This window comes from Zosterops lateralis, assembly GCF_965231275.1.
Source record: "Zosterops lateralis genome assembly, chromosome: 3".
Classification (NCBI taxonomy): domain Eukaryota; kingdom Metazoa; phylum Chordata; class Aves; order Passeriformes; family Zosteropidae; genus Zosterops; species Zosterops lateralis.
In genome coordinates, this window is record NC_139764.1 from 91,167,459 (window position 1) to 91,187,282 (window position 19,824).

A 19,824-nucleotide genomic window follows, 5' to 3' on the forward strand; every position below is an offset into this window, starting at 1 on the left:
GCCTAAGCTTAGTGCCCATTGCCATCTTTTTCACTATCTTTAGCAAATTCCCCCCAGTCCTCTGACAAGGATAAGTGGAGGAGCCTGAGCAGCTCTGACTGGGGAATTCTGCACAGCAGCTTGGCAGCATGATGTCTGGTACTAACAAGTATTAGCATCATTTTACTTTCACGAATGAAAAAAAATGAGTCCCGGAGGTGTTTTTAAAATATGGATGAATGCTAACCAAAACCAGATCCTCTCCGTGGAAGCGCTCGGAGGGCAGTGGGGTTGGGAGCTGTGGGGAAAGGCAGTGGAGGTGCTGCAGGCCGGGCCCGGCAGGGAGGGAGCGCTTGCCACGAGATGGCAGCAATGCCACGTCTGGCTCGGCCCCTGCCTGGCTCCGCTTCTTTAATTTATTTTTTTTTTCCGAGTGAGAATCACAACGTTTTTACATAAATACAAGCTTATTACAAAGTCAGCCTACCTCGTTCAGTGCCCATTCACCACCTTCATGCAACTTACAACGAGAAAACAACTTTGCATATTTCCCCACGAAAGAAAGCTCATCATAAGTGAATAATTACAACCTTGAAACTACCTTTCCAAAAGGGCTTGTGTTTCTGTCTTGCCTTCCTTTGAGCCTTTTAATTACGGCTATAGGTAAGCATTAATTACGGAGTCAGGCCCAGCGTGCAGTGCTGGTGACAATTCACGCTGGGTTGAAAGTCAGGGTGGGGCACGTTTTTGCCCCCCGTTTAAAGGTAGGCCTGGCACAAAAACCCTCGTTGGAGTCATGGAGCATGGGGACCTGTGACATGACAACTTTGGGTCACCATTTCCTTTCCCTCGGGCTCAAGGAACCAACCCTGCCTGCTCCAGGCTGGTGGTGGGGAAGCCTCTGGTGCATACTGCCATATCATATTTTGATTGGTTTTTCTTTAGTTTTGGAAAGGATTGTTAATGGCAGAAATTCCTCTTGGCAACAGGAGCTCTCGAGAATGGCATCATAAAGACAAAGCAGTGTTCTGCAAGGAGATTTGGCTCCTCTCCTTCCTCTCAGGAACAACAGCTTGTTCTGATGAACAACTTAGAAGGAATGAGCAGGGCACATTTTGGACCTGAAAGCCTTCCTCTCTCAAGAGCAGGGACGAGAGCAGAGGGTGATTTCACCTAGGACAAGGGACCCCGGCGCCCGCACCACTCGCGCCCGGCATGTGGCTGGCGGAGGCGAACTGCGGGCAGAGCTGGGGGCCAGGACACCGGGGGATCGCGGCAGGAGCCTCCCGGGAAGGCGCAGCCCTAGAGCCACTGCCCTTCTCCGCGCCGGGGGACACGGGCCCCGGGGAAAGCCATCCCTCCCCTGGGCCCTCCCGGCGGCCGGCAGCAGCCGCCCGGGGCCGGGGCGGGGGGCGAGGCCGTGCGGGGCCGTCCGGCGGCGCGGGGAGGCTGCGGGCTGGGCTGCACAGCGCCGGCCCCTTCCCCTCTCCCTGGGAAGTGATGGTTGAGTCCAGCAGCGGCGGCTTCTCGTGTGGCTGGCAGCCGCTCCGCTGCGCTGCCTGCGCTACTCTCGCCGCGATCCCTCCCTCCCTCTTCTCTCCTTCTCCTCCTCCTCCCTCTCCTCCTCCCTCTCCTCCTCCTCTTCCTCGCACTCTCCGCATCCCCTCTGCTGCCGCCGCTGCCCGGCTCTCCCCGCCGGCGGCCGTGCATGCCGCGCTGCCCGCGGCCCCGGGCGTGCCTCCCCTCCCTCCCTGGGCGCCCTCCCCTCCCCTGGGCGGGCGGCGGGCCGGCGGCGCCGGGGCTCCGCGGGCGCTGAGCGGCGCGGGACTGATGCTGTCTGCGAGCAGAGCCCAGCCAGCCGCCCGCGCAGTCCTGCAGGAGGCGCCGGGCGCTGCGCGGCGCTCGGGACCCGGACCGCTCCTCTCCGCCTCTCCTCGCCCTGTGGTGGTTATTTGGCGCTGTCCTTAGCCCCGCTGCCGCTCGGAGGACACGGTCGCAGCCGAGAAGAGCCGCCGGGGGTTTTGCGTGAGAGTGTGTGTGTGTGTGGAATAACTGCGGACATGACTGCGTGGAGGAAATTCGAGTCTCTGCTGGTTCTCTGCGCGGGGCTCCTCACTGCAGCTCAGGGTAAGATTCGGGTTTCTCGCATGGCATTCGTGTAGGCTGTGGTTACGGCACTCATAACCCCTCAGCTAAATCCCTGCCGCTCGGCTGAGCTCTCTCCCTCGCTTCGTTTCTGCGCCGGCGAGCGGCAGGCTCCCCGAGCCCGGTCTCCCCTTCTCCTGCCTCCCACCCCCCGCCGGTGCTCCCCGAGGGCTCTGCTCTCGGCCGGTCACTTCCCCCGGGAGAAACCGGCCCCTGGAGTTGGGCAGCGGCCGCTGCGACGCCGGAGCGGAACCGTGCGCATCCAGCGCCTGGGCAGCGCCGGAGTTTGGGAACAGTTCGCTCTCCGCGCACGCACCAGCGGCACTCGCTGCCGTGTGAGGGACAGTCCCCGGGCTGGCAAGTTTGGAGCTCCCCTCCTCCCGCCTCCCCGGCTTTTGCCGTGCTCGAGGGGGAGCGCGGAGTGGGTGGTCGCGCAGAGCCGCCTCCGCCCGCTTCCAGCCGGCTCCGCTCCCCGCAAGTTGCGCGGAGGCGGGGATGCGGCGCCGGGGACACCTCCGCCTGCCCGTGCCTGAGGGAAGAGGACTCCTCTCTGCTGGGCGTGCGATGGAGAGAGTCCCCCAACCTCAGCTGGGTTTCTCCTTAAATCAATGGGGGAGGGTGGAGAAACGAGGGGGTGACGGTGGAGAATTCGGTTACACAACTTCGGTGCTGGCCTCGGCCCCATTACTTGCCTCATCGCTGGAGACAACAACTTCCCCATTATTCACTTCGCCTCTCATTAGCCCTGCGCTTTTTCGTGCTGGTAGAGAGCGAGTCTGTGCGTGTGAGGGAGAGGGAGGGAGCGAGGCAGCTCGCAGCTGAGCACCTGTCCCCGATACCGCCTCTGCCTTCTCCCATCTCGCTCCAGGTTGTTCTGCCTCCCTCCGGGATGACGGTTCCCCTTGCGCTTTGTACCGTCTGAGCCTCCCTTAACCCTTCCAAGGCGCTTTACATCGTTCCCACCATTTTATTTTTCTCGCTGCTCTTTTCGGTGCGGGGGCGGCTGAGGCGGGGGGAGAAGGGCCACGGCGGCCCGGGCCGGCGGGCGAGGCTGGAGCCTTCCCCGTCCTGCGGGTGCCCACGGCCGGCTTCCCTCGCCCGCCCGGGCGGCACGGCAGGACGCCTTCCCTCCGATAGCCTCCGGCCGTGATCTGCGGGGAGAGGCAGTAGAAGGCCAGCCCGGGCTGCCGGGGGCCGGGCAGGAGCTTTGCCCGGTCCGGAGGAGCGGCTGCGGCTCCGCACCAGCCCGATGGCATCCCTCCTGTGCCCGGATCCTGCCGCTGCCGTGCTCCACCGGGCAACGCCACCCGGCTGCCTCTGTGGGAAGGGAGCGCGCGGCTTTCCCGGGCTGTGGATCTGCGGCTCCTGAAGATGGGGCTGTGCCCGGCGGCACACGCAGCCCGGGGCGGGCGGGGGCTTCCCGGCGTAGCCGCCCTACCCAAACTTCCAGCATCCCCCCCGCCCCACGCCCAGGTGCCTCCTGTCCCCGGTGCCCGCCCGCGGGGCTGGGCGGCCGCTCCAGCCGCACACGTGCCGGGTATCCTGGCGCTGCCCGGGGCACGGCCCGGCCGGGCGGAGCTCGGGCTCGCTGCCGGGGCTGCTCCGGCCGCCGCGGGACCAGGGGCAGCCACGCCGCTCCCGGGGCGGGCCGACACCCGCGACTCATTTGTTAAATACACTGTAGCCGGTTATGTCGTTTGACATTTAAGTGTTTTCTTTTCATGGCTGACAGCACATACGAAAAGCTGGAGGCTGGATCATGGTTATTCAGCGACGATCCGACGTGTTTTGCTTACATACAAAGGCTTTGCCAGGAACGTTTGGGGCACTGCCTCTGATGCTGCTCTGCAGAATGTAATTATACCTGCTTAATGTGAAGCGGCAACACACCCACTTAAAGGCTAAAGACTGACTTAATATTGAAGTCAAACAACAGGTTGAAGGGGAACCATCAGGGACAGCTGACATAATTCCTTCCCTTTTACCTTCCCAGGCAATTGAGCACAGGTATCTATATTTAGTCAAATGTAATCCTGAGGCTGAGATTACGTTTATACTTTAGAAGGTGAAAAAACTCCTTCCTTAGTAACATGAAGACCCAGGGTTTCAGGAGCACGTTAAATAATTTTAATTATTAGATTATCAGAACTCTGTTTCACCAGCCCCTTGCTATCAGATAATTTGGTCGCTGTTAAAGGAATTCACCAGGTTTTGCTTGATTTGGGGCATCTATAAGCAAAAAAAGAAACAAGTGCTGAATTTCTGGAGGTGTTGCCACAGGCGTTCCCATATCTTTCAGTAAAATGACAGGTGGGTTGCTTTCCACATTATTCGTCGTTATGAAATGAAATGGAAACCCTTTGTTGCTGTGGAATTTTCTGTAACTTTTTTAAGGAAAAAGGAAGGATGAAAATGAACGCTCATCATTGTTCACTGTGGTAGACTTGAAGTGCAGTTCCAGACATTTCTTTGGACTGATTTAATCTGATTGATGGACCTGAGTGTTTTGGAAAACATTTGGGGAATTCTGCCCTGTTTCATTGTGCTTTAAACATCAAGGGAAATTAGTATGGAGTCATTTAAAGGAACCGCTTTCCCAGAAGCTACCCTATCATGGCAATTATGCTTCAACAAGACAGACAGCACCATGCTCAGCTATGCATGTTAAGATGGGCTTGTTTATAGAGCCCTTTGCTAATTCTGATATGCTGTAGTGTAACAAAAGCAAACATTAAAAACCCCTATTGATTTTCTTGAAAGACAAAACACATCAGCATAATTTCTGTAAAAATTCATGCTGATATAGAATAAATGGTAGATTTAGGCTGAATTCAGACTGAAATTCAAGGAAGAAAAAAGGAAAATACATTTTTGCTGTGACCTAATGTCTGTGGACAACCTATATTCAGTGGAACTTATATTCAGTAGAAATACATACTGCTTAATACCTAGAGTTGTTCCAATACATGTTTTCAAGGTAATTTCCTGGACGTGTTTAGGTAACCAAATACAGCACCTTCATAGCCACCTAATTACCTCAAACAAAATGTACATAAGCAGGCTTATGCTCAGAGGTATCATTCAGATTAATGAAAATAGCAAAGGGAAAACATTTCTGTTCTTAAATTAGATATAGACAGTGAAAGGACTCTCACATCTACAGCTCAGGATTTTGTTTCTAAAAATAAATAAATAAATCTCAAAACATTTTATGTACCTTCTGTTTGCTGCTATCACTTTGTCAAAATAATTTTTATAACTACATCACAAAAAGTTACCACGTTCTTTAAGGCCTACTCCTGTTGGACTGAGACTGTTTATCTCTTTTAAAGTATTTATTTTTCTCCAAAGCAGTGCTTTTCAAACTGTGAGGCTGGTCTCTCTAGAAGGGCTCCATTCTCTTCTGGAGAAGAGTAAAGCAATTCTGTGGAAAATGGGCTGAAAAAAAGGAATTTTTAAAAGAACATCAGAGCACCCAGCTGTAAATCCAAGTATTTTATGGATGCATTCTCCATCCCCCAGCTCAATGAGGAATTTGCCATAGAAAGACATAGTAGAGAATATCCAGCTCTGACTATGTAATATTTTAAAGTAAAAATGCATTTACTTTTTGGTAAGATCTGTATCCGCCCTCCTTTTCAGATCAAGATATGTATATGATGTCCTTAACAATGTACAGGAATAGGAAACTTGGTCAACTTGAATATAATGTGGTGGAGAGCATATCAATTCAACAGAGATTCCCCAAACACTCATTTTAGACTCTTGAACCCATAGCTGAGGTTTGAATTCCCACTGTCAGCCAGTAAAGATTTTTCAGTTTCTCTGGTGTATGTGTGGAACAGGATACTGGTGTGAGGAGCTGGAGATGCTTTACAGGCACACGAAGACATAAGCACACATGGAACTTCAGGATGTATTGAAATCTATGAGGCCACTTCAGCACCATCTCTGATTTGTGTAGATAACCATTCTGCAGATTGTCTATACTGCAAATCTGTTTATTTTACTGACTCTCATTCTCATGTCCCTTTATACAGACATGTATGATTTTGATCAGACAATGTTTGTTGGATTTTTTTTTTTGGAGGGGTAGTTATTATTTTCCCCCCAGCAGACTGCTTTGTCTATACAGGCACTTCATCTTATTTTTACTCATGGTGTGGTATTAATATTACATATGCATTGGTATAGGCAAGTTTTTAAAATACATGTATGGCACTTATGCCTCAATAGCATTTACACTAATAAAAGCTCTTGTTCAAACAAATTAGAAACAACTAGAAACTTGAAATGTTTTGAGTTACGCATTCAAGATTTACCATGCTCTACAGAAAGGCTGAAAAGCCTCAGGGACCAGTTTTCAACTTTTTCAGGATGTAATCTGTATCCCATCACATTAAACTCCCTCTTGTAACCTTTCCTCTGAGAAGTGACTGCTTGATAGTGTCACAGTATAAAACCTGCACTGGATTTAAAGATAAGGTGTAATTTCATCTTCCCCAAATCTGTATTGAGCCATCGCGTTTCTCTTTGGCCATGATGACATTATTGTGCCGGCACACAGCTGTCCATGTGAGCAGACCCTGCAGCGCAGTGCCGGGCTGCCTGTGGCCGGCAGGGGAGGCACTGTGGAAAGGGGAGTTCCTGGTTTCACTCTACAATCCACCGAGGCAGTAGCATCAGCGTGAGACCTGGCCTCTAATAAAACTCAGTGTACAACTGGATTCAAGTCAGGGTCACAGAATAAGAGTCTGGCCTCTAGTTCTCCATGTGGCCGCAAAATTAGCCATATTAGACGAAGATGAATTGGATGTTCTTCCAGTTTTTGCAGTGAGCAAAGAATAAGAATCATATGGAAATTCTCCTAATGTGTATGAATCACTTTCTCTTACTTAGAAGTTTTACTTGTCTACATCAGCTATAATTTCCCTTAAACCATTTTTTATCAACCACAAACTTTTGAAATAGGGAAAAAATGGCATTAATGCCTGAGGAAAGCTGTGAGATCTTTCTTTGTCCTGACACATCTTTGTTCTGGCTAGATGAAAGACTTCACTCCACTATATGACATTTCTATTGCATTTAAGAAAATCTACACTGTGTTTGTTATAAGCATTTCTCAGAGGAATAACTACTTACACAAATTACTTAGATTATTGTCAGTGTTATATTGACACCCAAAGGCAATATATATCTGTTGTCTGCATTTGGTAATTCAATGGTAAATGGAGGAATGCATGCACTCTTGAAAGAGTAATAACACATCTTATTTCTAATAATAAGACTTACTTTCTCATAGACGACATTTTTTTCTGCATTTTTTTTTCTCATATAGGGAAAAAAAAAAAAAAGTGATGATAGTTTCTTGCCATTTTTACCTGGAGGGCAGATTAACTTGAAGGACAAAGCAAGATTTAATCATTTTTACATTGCTGATGATTAACCAAAACTCTTGATTAATCAGAATATCATCAATGATCTGCTTTTAGCAAAAAATAAGGAAAAAAAATCACAATTGTTAGCAATTATAGTAATGCTTTAATTTCCATCATAAAAATTAATCACAGTTTCTTACAGATTTTTAATTATTTAATTATGAATTTTAATGATACATTCATGCATATTCTGAAATAGTGATTTGACTTCTTTCAAGTAAACTTCTTGTCTCATCCCTATCCAGTAAAAGGTAACTTCAGGCAGTTCTGAGAGCCCAATTCTGCTGCATTGGAAACTGAAATTTGTATTGATTTCAGAAATAGCTCAATTGGCTGCTTTTGAACAGATTGCCACTCCAAATAATCCAGATGAAGTAGATATTGCAGCTGAATGGTGGAGTCAGACCCTGTTTAATTTGAGCTCTTGTAGATGAGAACTTCTGACAATGTTTGCATCTATGAATGACTTTAAAAAAGGAAAACCAGGTGAATCATAGCAACAGCCTTGATAGTATTAATATATTTATGTATATGTAGAAGCAATTCGTTTTTAAATAGCATCTCTGGTAACTCTGAGCATCTGACCTCTACCTTATTTCATTTTTTTCCTCTGCTTTTTCCTTTAAAAGTCATTATGAACAATACACAAAGAAATCCAGTATCATTTTAGTCTCTGGATGTTTCATGTGTGCCTTACAGTATCCTATGGCTACTGAAGTACAGAATCGTGTTTTGTATTCATATCTTTGTTGTACAGTGGCTGTCCGAAAGAAACATTTGCAGCACTGCAGCTGACACAGACCTGAATAAATAATAATGAATAAAACTTCTTATGCAGTGTTTGTCTTGCAAATTTATGTGAAATATGGTCAACATTTAAAAATTTCATTTTGCAGTACTTGCTTCCTGCCTTGTGTTCAATTGCAAGGCAGTATTTTTTTCATGCAATTTTGCCAAAGATTAAGTGTAGTAACATCCGTGGACGGTGGGGACAAGGAACTTTGCAGACTTGAGATGTTCTAGAAACATGTGGCTTTATTACAAGGGTCGAGGGTAAAGAGGGCCTGCCTTCAGCCACCAGCCTCGGCTGAAGCAAAGCCCCGAAAGAGAGAAAGGAGAGAGAGAGAGTAGAAGAGAACTAAGGGGTAGAAACGGGGTAAGAGTGAGGAGAAGAGAGCAAGCAAGAGAGTAGGGGAAAAGAGGGGAGAGGCAAGAGGACAAGAGGGCAGAGGGGAAGAACAAGAGAAGAGCAAGAGAGAGAGGGGAAAAGAAGAAAGCGATCACCTTGTTACAATACATTATATCTCTTTTTGTGTTGAATATTCTAATTTACAGTGACCAACCGTGCAAGATACAAAACCTACAAACTCTGCATGCAGCCTATAAGAACTACTACATTACCATGTCATTTTATATTCTAAACTCTAAAGACTACTTTTCTTATCTGTTTTCTCCCTGATGCCTTTGGCAGAGTGGAAAGGCAACATTCCTGAGTCCTTTTGTTTTCCTGTCCTTCAACCCATCTTAAGCTAATCACCATTTTCCTGCCTCCTATGCCTACATCTCAAAACTGGCTTTCATTTCTATTTCACTCACAGGTTTTACATCTGCAGTATTTCTTCCCATACAATCATATCCATAAGTCCTTCCTGTCCCATCTTTCCCAACAATTAAGTTTTTTGGTATTTTTAAAAATTTCTTCTTTCTTGTCTGATTTTTTTGTTTTGTTTTGGTTTTTTTTGGGTTTTTTTTTTGTTTTCTAGAGAATCATTTCTGAACCTATGTTTGAGGGTTTTTATTTAAATGTACTTATAATTCTGATGTTTGCAGCAAACCGTTGACATTCATCACAGAGTAAATCTGGGTCTAGGGATATTTTTTTTCCCTCACCCATCCAATGATTTGCAGATCAAATATAGCCATGATACAATATTGCATAAATCATTGATTATTTCCTTTGACCTGCATTACTTGCCATATTGTGTTCATGCATAAACTCCAAAAGAACATAGATATTCAAACTTTTATTCTGCTTACACTGGTGCTGAAACACAAGCAATTTACAGTGCACTGGAAACAAAAGTGCAGCCAGCCTTGCCCTGTACTTGAAAGTTGGGTTCAAGGGTGGGCCTAAACACATTGGGGACCGCAACCAGGTTATTTTCTTTTTTAAATACTGGCCCAGCCGTAGCTTGGATTTAAAGCATCCTCATTGTGCTTGCAGTGCCGGCTGTTAAATGGGAGTGTTAGCTTGGCTTGCTCTGCAGAATGTATCCAGAATACCTGGCTGAGATCTCAGGCTGGGCTTTGTGTATTGTGCTTGAGCTTGCCTTGTATGAGTGCCTTGGGGTTCAGCCTGAAGTCATGGTGCATACAACACACACCACAGAACTCGGGACCCACATCACACTGCTGCTGAACTACACAGATGGAGCTGCAAGGAGCAGGGAGGTCACTTTGTCAAGAAGCAGCCGATGTTAGGAAGGAAGTGGGTAGATGTTGCAGGAATTTACATGAGCTTACAGAACCTGCCTTGCCCCGAAACTAGCGAAAAAACCCCAAACCAACAGGTGACTGTGAGGGCAAGAAAAAAAGGGAAGAAAGAATGATGTTTACACAACAGTGAAATTTTTGAAAAAGCCACTTTGATAAAATAAAAAAAGCAAAATGTAACTTATTTTTAGACTAATTTTGCATGCTTCTGACTGTGAAACAAATGATCATGACAAATCACACTGTTCTCACTAATGTTTGTGGGATATCAATGCAGAAGCTGACTGCATTCAAGTGACTAAGTACACTATTTCAGCTTTGCCCCAGCAGCCAGATTCTCTATTGGTATCCTGCTGGTGTTTCTTATAATACATAGATTGTGTCATACCAAGCTTTTTTTTTGAGGTGGAAACATAATTCACTTTCAGAACCTCAGTTCAATCAAACAACTGCTAATATCACCATCAGTGACCCTCTGCATTTGTAGATATCTCTCTTGAGAAATTAAATTGATTTTCTTTATCTTAGCATGTAAATATCCTCAGCACACATTGTGACCAATTCTTTGCAATGACTCTTACACTGAAGAATGTAGTGTTGATAGATCTTATGAAGTCAACAGTGGCAGGAGGAGTAGCGTTTTGATCATTAACTGTAGTCAATTATTTCTGTTTAGCTTTCCGGTGAAATCTGTATAGGAACGGCTTTATTGTGAAATTTAATTAACATAATGAAAATACAGAAATCTTCCATTTTTTTTTCCCTGGCATATAATGTAGTTAACTTGAAACTTGTTATAGGGAAAAAAGGCATTCTGCTGTGCAGAAGTAGGTAAATTAGTCATAAACTCTAGTCGTCAGTTAAATAGTTAGGGTTGCTTTATATTCAGATTTTAACTAGTTAGGACCTGATCTGAAGGTTGAGGAACTCACAGAATTTAAAAAGTCTCATTAACCTTGAAAGACTTTGATCTCATCCTTGTTATAGCCAGATATCACACAGACAACTTGCATTGAAATGACGATGCTAGAACAAATCTAATAACATTAAAGAAAATTCAAACTCTTAGTTTGTTTTGAAATTGACCACAGAAATGCTGCCAAGAATCATAGAATGGTTTGAGTCGGAAAGAACCTTAAAGATCACCTCATTCCAACTCCCCTACTATGGGCAGGGGCACCTTCCACTAGACCATGTTGCTCAAAACCTCATTCAACCTGGCTTTGAACACTTTCAGGGATGGAATAGCCACAGCTTCTCTGGGCAGCCTGTTGCAGTGCCTGACCATACTCACAGTCAAGAATTTCAGTCTAAACCTACTGTCCTTCAGTTTGAAGTCTTTCCCCCTTGTCCTGTCACTACATGCTCCTGTGAAAAAGTCCCTCACTATCTTGCTCATGGGCCCTGTTTAGGTACTGGGAGGTGCTCTAAGGTCTTCCTGGAGAGTTTTCTTCTTCCCACTGAACAGCCCCAAATCTCTCAGCCTGTCTCCAGAGGAGAGGTGCTCCAGCCCTCTGATCATGTTCATGGCCTTCTTTGGACTTGCTCCAACAGGTATATTCTTACGGTATCAGGAGCCCAGAGCTGGACACAGTGCTCCAGGTGGGGTCTCATGGGAAGGAGTAGAGGGAGGCAAAATCACCTTCCCCAACCTGCTGGTCCCATTTCTTTCAGTGCAGCTCAGGATATGTTTGGCTCTCTGGGCTGCAGGCGCACACTGCAGTGTCATTTGAACTTCTTATCCACCAACACCACCATGTCGTCCTTCTCCTCAGGGCTGCTCTCAATCCGTTCTCTTTCCAGCCTGTGTTTGTGCTTGCCCCAACTCCTGTGCAGGACCTTACAACTGATCTTGGTGAATTTCATGAGGTTTGCACACCTCTCAAGCCTGTCCTGGCTGGATGTTGTCACTTCCCTCCAGCGTGTAGTCTGCCCTGCAACTTGGTGTCGTTTGCTTAAAGATAAATGATGTCTCAAATTTTTTTGACTTATCTGAAATGTATATCAGTCCATTGATATACGCTTTCACTGTGTATAATTTCACTGGTTATATAATTTATTTGGTTCTGAGGAAAGATTAACCTTTAATTGCTTTCTTTAGCAACATTTAGTAAACAAGCTGATAGCATGGAGATGATCTATGCAAACAGCAAAGAAGGATTTCTTCAACCCATGTTGCCATGACAATTTAGATTTTTCTTGTCAACTCCTGAGAAGCTTCGAAGTAATTTCTTTAAAGCAATGAATCAGGGGATATTTTGGAAATTGAAGTTGCTATTTTTTTAAAATTTAGTATAATTTAGCACAGTAAGGGGCCTGACCCAAAAGACTGTAAGATCTACAAACAAGAACTATTGCAAAAAAAATATAGCATCTCTTGTGGATCTCTGATGGTTTACATCAGCAGCTGAAGCTGACATCTGAAGCTGACTTCAGATCCATTATCAAGTGACTTAGATTTTGTTTATTAACTATATGATAATAATAAATAGTTATCATGAAAATAAGAATGGATAATGAATAGTGGAGAGCCCAGCTTATAGCTGTCAATTTGATCCTCATGATAGTATTTTATCTTGCAGTTATTTTGAGATAATTAGATTACAGAGGGATTATAGAACAAAGATGGACTAAAGATTTTATTTTTGTTACAGTTACAATTATAACATTAGTTCAAAGAATGAGAAATAAATTCAAAAGGCTGTTGTCCGCATATTTAAATTGCTCTCCCCTGTACAATGTTATTAGTAATCAAACTGATTTTCCCTCCTTTTATTTGTTTTAATTGAAAGAGACTGTTTTGAAAAAGAACTAAAACTAGTCCAAACTAATTTAATTTAATTCCTAAGAAATAAATTGCTGGCTTAATGGGTTATTTCTTAAGTTGCTGTTAGCACTGATGAAAACATGGTAAATTGAAAAAAGATAATGTGAAATGTTGTTTCTGCTGGGAAAATACATTTCTCTGTATAGAAGACAAGAAAAGTAGCTCAGTAATGGTTTTCTTTTTAAAATGTTCCTGGCGGATGATGGTCACTGTGTTGGTGTAGTTTGTTTACCGTTTTACAATAGATTTGAGATGAGTCATATCACATTAGATGGAAAATTGAGAAGTTGTTTTGTCAAAGTGAATTCTGTTTTCCTTTTTTGTCATATATACTCAAATTACTAGTTCTCTTTAAACAGAGACACCTAATTGATTTTTGTAAGTGCTTATTCTTGTTGTGTCCATAAATCTGAGTTCCTGTTGTTAGAAATGGTAAATGCAGGTATATCCTTTCTATATATGGAATAAGGTGACTGAGCTGGAGTCTTCTGTCAGTTCACCTCGTGCATCTCCTTTACACTATTTTATTTTCATGCTAGTTTGAGCCACAGGAGTTTCAACATCTACAAGCACGGTTATTTTCTTCAAGCCTTTCTATCCTCTAGCCTTCAGAATGGAAGCTGAATGGAATAAGGACTATAGGATGAGTTCTCAATCTTTGTGTTGTATAGAGATTTTTTATTTCTGTTTTAATTCCTTACTGACTTTGTCAGTCCACTTTACCAGTAATGCATCTCAGTTTATCCACAGAGTTAGGAAAAATGACACTTATCAGAATATTAGGTAAAGAATCAGACTTGTGGTTGGAGTACTTTTGATACATAAGATGCTAGGCATTCAGAAAGAAAAACAATCTTCTTTTTCAAAAATATTTGATGGAAGAGAAGATCCATTTGTTGAATAGTAGAACATGGGCATCCTGAACAATAAAATGTGTCTGAGCTCATTCTACCTGCAGAACAAGCTTTAGCAGTAAGTTTAGGGATGCTGGGAAGAGGGCAGAAGGTACTGTTTGCAGTCAAGAGCTTGGATTGTAGTGCCAAATACCTGCAGTTCCCACTGCCATAAGAGAAAATTGCAGATCTCAGCACTTTTGAATGTAAAGAAATTTGTGCTGTACTTAAGTATTACACTTGAAAATCTTCAGAATCTGAATGCAATAGAGTGCTGTAAAGGGAATGAATAGACAACCATATTAAGCATTTACTACTCCAATCTCCTAGGTAGTATCTGAATTAAGCAAAGTTTCCAAACCTATCAGCGTTGTGTTATTATTTTAGGAACAAGAATTCCTCAAGGGAAGTTGAAATTTTTCTTAAAAATGGTTTGATTTAAGTAATTCTGTGTATTAAAACAACCACAACAGAAAAAAAGCCCCAAACAAACTAAAAAAAAACAACCCCTAAACAAATGAAAAACCAACCTGGATCTAAAGTATCCAGCGACAAAACATTTGTGATTACAAAGCAAACAAAAATCAGAATTTGGAGAGAAGCCGACTCAAACACTACTGTCTATATTGCATAATGGAGACTGTTGTCCATGGCCAGAATTAAAAACAATCAGTTTACCTCCACTTATATTTCCTCTATGAGTATTCATAATTTTTACATTTATCCTCCACTAATGGCAAATAAGTACAGTTCCTTGGGGCTTAGTTTTTCTTTCGAAAAAACAGGCTGTTTGTAAGTGGTGGGCAGGCTCTGGTGGAAGAAAAGTACACAGTTTTACCACTGTGCAATATGTACTAAACTTCTTTTGATATTTTGGTATTGATATTTTGATGTGCATCACTTTGCAGACCATATTTGCAGGATGAATATATTTGTTTAAATATTTTGAATGTGCTTTGTTGCCATATTGGTTTGTGTGGCCAGGTTTTCGTAGTTGGGATGCTCCAGGGGCTGGGTTCTGTGAGAAGTTTCTAGAAGCTTCTCCCAGTAGAGCCAATGCTAGCTGGTTCCAAGGCAGACGCACTGCTGGCTAAAGCTGAGGCCATCAGCAACAGTTGTAGAGCCTCTGGGAGAACATAGTTATGAAGAGAGAAATAACCTGTGCAATGGCAACTACAGCTGGGAGAGACCAGTGAGAATGTGGGAGAGGAACAACTGCAGGCACCTAGATTCTTCAAGAAGGAAGGATAGGAAGTGCTCCAGGTGCCAGAGGTTTCCCTGCAGTGTGTGGTGCAGACCATGCAGACCATGATGAAGCATCTGTGCCCCTGCAGCCCATGGTGGTACATGAGGGAGCATGGAGAGACCTCCTCCAGAGCATGTGGATGCCTGAAGCAGGCTGTGACCCTGGAGCACTGGAGCAGGCTCCTGGAAGAATCTGGGGACCATGGAAAGAGTAGCCCACACTGGAGCAGGTTTGCTGGCAGGACTTTTGATCCCATGGAGGACCCACGCTGGAGCAGCCTGTTCCTTAGGAACTGCACCCCGTGGAAGGGACACATGCTGGAGCAGTTTGTGAAGAAGTGCAGCTCATGGGAAGAACTCATACTGGAGAAGTTTATGGAGGACTATTGCCTGTGGGAGAGATCACATGGTGGAGCAGGGGAAGACTGTGAGTCCTCCTCCTGAGGAGGAAGGAACAGCAAAGACTAATCTCTGATGAACTGATGGTAATCCCCATTCCCTGTCCCCCCGCACTGTTAGGGGGAGGATGCAGAGGAAATATCAGGGGTGAATTTGTGTCTTAGGAGAAGGGAGGGGTTGGGGGAAGGTATTTTAAGAATTGGGTTTATTTCTCATTATCTTACTCTGATTTGATTGTTAATAAATTAAACTAATTTCCCTGAGTGGAGTCTGTTTTGCCTATGACAGTAGGCGGTGAATGATCTCTGCATGTCCTTATCTCGATCCATTAACCTTCCATTATATTTTCTCTCATGTGTCCAGATGAGGATGGCAGTGATAGAGCAGCTTTGGTGGGAACCCACACCCAGCCAGGGCCAACCTGGTGGAGTCACATTACACTGGTATTTGCAGGTACAGGTAAATCAGAAGCATTTGTGCACTGTCTCAACAGCAGTTTGCTGCTCAGATCCACTCAGTTATGCTGCTGTTGTCTTAGGTGTTGTCCAAAATGTGCACAAGAATCAGGTGCCCTGAGGGTAAAAACTCAATTAAAAAAAGAAACTACTCTTTGATTCTAGAAGGATAATGCACTGCCCAATATAAAAAATGAGTTGTTGGGGTGACAGACTGTGTCAGGTAAAGGATGAGCATTCAGCATCGACAGCCGATGGAAATAATTCTAATATTTCATTGACATATTCTTCAAGAGTGCCACTGAAGAAGATAAGATATCTTTGAAAAGAAGCTACATATGAAAAAATACGACAGCATTTAATGGGGTTTTCAGTCAGGTCTATTCTACTTTTTTAAATCAATATCTACTCTTGTGATTTGCCCTCTTTCACTTAATTTTTTCTAGGATATTTTCTAGGATATTTCTATGATTACATTTATTCTTAAAGTCTATTAGGCTGTGACCTAAGTGTGGTATAATTTATTAATTTGCTCTATGGTATATCCCAGAGTACAGGGACTCGTGATACAAAGGATTATACGGACATAGAAAGATGAAATGGACAAGATGGACAGCATTGTGACAGGAAACTCAAGTCTGGGAAATGGTATTTCTTGTGTGGCAAGAATTAAACAAACCCCCTTATCTTCTGAAACTTAGGCCATAGGAGCTTCATGCTGCCCTGTATTTTACAGACAACGTAGCTCAAATTAGTTCCCTCATAACCATAAATCATTATTAATTTTTTTTTTCTGATTTCCATTGCTTTTATTTTACAGGAGAGCAGTCAGCTTCCCTTTTTGCCAACAGTAACGCAGGAATACTGATGTAGTCCTAGTAAGCAGAACTGGTAGTATATCTGAAAACTTGAAGCATCTGCTGTCAGTAGCTCTCAGTGGAAGTTCTGGTGCTGCTGCTGTGAAGGTCTGGTGTGGTCTCAGGTAATGGCTGGTGCTCTCATGGGCATGGTAGTTCAGCTGCTAGGCTGACATAGGCTTTATGCTGACATGCTGAAAACCACAGTTTTTAACTTGTAGGATTGGCAGGGCTGGCACTATCAGATTTGCATAATTAAACACTATTTCTCTTTCTTCTTCTCTTACTGTTTCTTTAAAATTTTCCATTTGCAGAGCTTATCTTTATTGTTCCAGTCACTCTATTATTTCTTCTTTTCCTGAATGAGTATAAGATATCTTCTTTGTTATTCCCCAACATGGTAGTTTAACATTTTCAAGGAAGAAAATGCCCAGGATCTAATCTGTGGTGACTCTTGCACTGGGGGCAACCAGCACAAAGGCTGAAGATGGGCACAGGGCACTCTTAAGACCTGAAGAATTAAGTCAGGGACATAAACTGTGCCCAGATTTTGTGTACGTCCTATGAATTTGGTTAAGTTTCTGTCTTCACATATTTAAAAATGCAAGAAGTGTCACATCAAATCAGACCAAAATAACCTCTCTCTGACAATGGCCATTAGCAAATGCATAGAAAAAATGCAGGAAGCAAGATATAGACAGGCTTATATTTTAGCAGCCTCTGGCCAGTTTAGAGAACTCTTAGCCAGAGGTTGCATCTATGTTCAACATCCATCAACAAATTTAACCTTCGTGAAGCTGTTCTTGAACCTATTCATAATTCAGACTACCACACTATTTTCTGACAATCTGTTTTACAATTTAATTCCTGCTGTGTGGAAAAACACTGTGTTTTGCTTGTTTTGAAGCTTTGACCTGCTCATTTCACTGAGGACTTCCAGCTCTGCAGAAATACTTCATCCAGCACACAACTTTGCATCCGATAGATAGGAAGGATTTATGTGAATCTGTAAATTGCATACTTTTCCCATGTAAATGCAAAAAAATCCATATGGATATTTGGAGTACTTAACTTCAATCAATACTAATGCGTGATTCCCAAGTGCATTTCTCATAATTTTTAATGATTATGATATTGTAGTCAGTACTGCTGATGCACTTAAATGAATAATAGTCTGTGTTTCATTACAAACAGGCAATCCTCCAATTCATCCTCCAATCTCATTACCTAGTTTTTATTCTCATAATAATATTTTATTGTTTTCTTTCCAGTAAATAGTAAAGACTTTACCTGGTGACCATCTGAATGACAGTGATGTTTAACATTTTGCCCTATGCGAGATTTCTGGAGGAACAACAGAGAAAACGCTTGGAAAATTAGGTCCTGGTGGGAAATTAATAGATCAAACCAGGGTGATCACAAACTTAGTGATCTAAGCACCAGTCCCACTGGTGTTGATCTCAATGGAGTGTGTTTAGTTCCTCAATGATAGTAAATGGTAGCTTCATCTTCCATATATGCTTTTTGTCCCTCTGTGGTCCAGTATTTTACTTGTCACAAGTCATATCTTGATGGTTTTCTCTTTCCTGGGACCATAAGTAAAAAGCATGGTGAAAACTGGTGTGACAAATCTGAATGATGGGATCTGGTGAAGGATTTGGTTTCTGTGAAGACTAGGAAATGTTGCAAGAATTTCAGGTTGAAAAGGTTTAAGAGGTCCATTATACTGTGAACACTGAGCCCACTTCAGCCTTATAAATCAGTTAATTTACCCCCTCTCAAGATCCAGATCTAAAACAAATTGTGAAAAAAACCCCAAAACCCACAAAAACCATTGAAAATTCTGCCCCTAGATAGATACTTAGCTCAAAATTTAAAACATGCAAGTTATTCTGTGAGCTCCAATCCATGGGTTTCCTGTTGCATTTTCATGTTAAAAAAAGTTGTTACTGTCTGAAAAATAATTGTTTCTCTTGTTGTCTAAGACAGCAGCCTTCCTACATGCATTTAAGATGGCTATAAAGGATGTACAGAGATCCTATATAGGATTCTGGCTTTCCCTTTTATTCTACTCTCTTCCTCTCAGGACTGGCAGTGGAAAAACCTGTCAGCATCATAGAACCAAACAAAGTGATGCAAATAAATACACAGCAAGAGCATAGCTGACCACTGTGAACAAGAGCATGACACAGAAGAAACAAGACTGTCTTTAATGTTAGCAAGTCTTCCATAACTGTTCTTTTTCTTTCATTGTGAAAGGCTCTATTTCATTTCCATAGAGGAGAAATTTCTGAATATTTTTGACAGAGTCTATTCAGGAAAGGAAGGGATTAATTACTCTTTTCCTGTGGAAACAAAACTATTGCTTTTCTTTTGAGAAGGTGCAAGAACACAGATTAGTCTACACAGTGTAGTGCATGTACCTGAAAATTTCAGAAAATAAAAACCTGGTAATTATTCTAATGCAATATAATGGAATGTATAAATTCAAGAGCTAGATCTGAGATGTTGTGGACTCTTCAGTTCTAATTTATTTAATGGATATTGTGGACACTCTGTGGTAAATAAATACACAGAAGAATTTAGGCATCAGGTTTTCCCTTTATTGTGAAGATATTTACATTGAGTAGTTGGATTTTATGGAACTACTGCTCAACAGCTGCTTTAACCCCAAAACCAGACAAATTTGCAGAGGCTATTTTTCATTAGAAAATATCCTTTGAGCCTAAAATTACATTTCTTGGCATACTCAGAATGGTTGCATACTGTGTCAGTTTGTATAGGACTGTTATTGAACAGTCATTGTAATCTTCAATATAGATGGTCTTCCACAGGAATAAAACAGCTTGGCTGTCTTTAAATGCACCTGCCAACCTTGGCCTTATATAAGATATTTCTGGGGGTGGAAGTGGTGGCCTCTTACTTTCCCACAGTAGAGAGAGTAATTTAACAGTTGGAGTGCTTAGCTACCTTGTGAAAAATCTACATTCATCTACCAGTTTCATTAGAAAATTAAAGCCTGTCTTGTCCTTTTTTTTTTTTTTTTTTTTTTTTTTTTTTTTTTTTTTTTTTTTTTTTTTTTTTTCCTGGCAT

The 19,824-nt window shown here is 43.1% G+C and overlaps 1 protein-coding gene across 1 annotated transcript in view; it reads left to right on the forward strand.

Moving 5' to 3' along the window:
* Window positions 1-2,014: 2,014 nt before the first annotated feature.
* CSMD1 (CUB and Sushi multiple domains 1) overlaps window positions 2,015-19,824 on the forward strand; it is a 1,076,561-nt gene continuing 1,058,751 nt past the window's right edge. Inside the window, exon 1 of the mRNA XM_083857383.1 lies at window positions 2,015-2,106. Coding sequence (XP_083713509.1) covers window positions 2,040-2,106 — 67 coding nt within the window. The 5' untranslated portion in view covers window positions 2,015-2,039. The remainder of the gene's footprint in view (window positions 2,107-19,824) is intronic.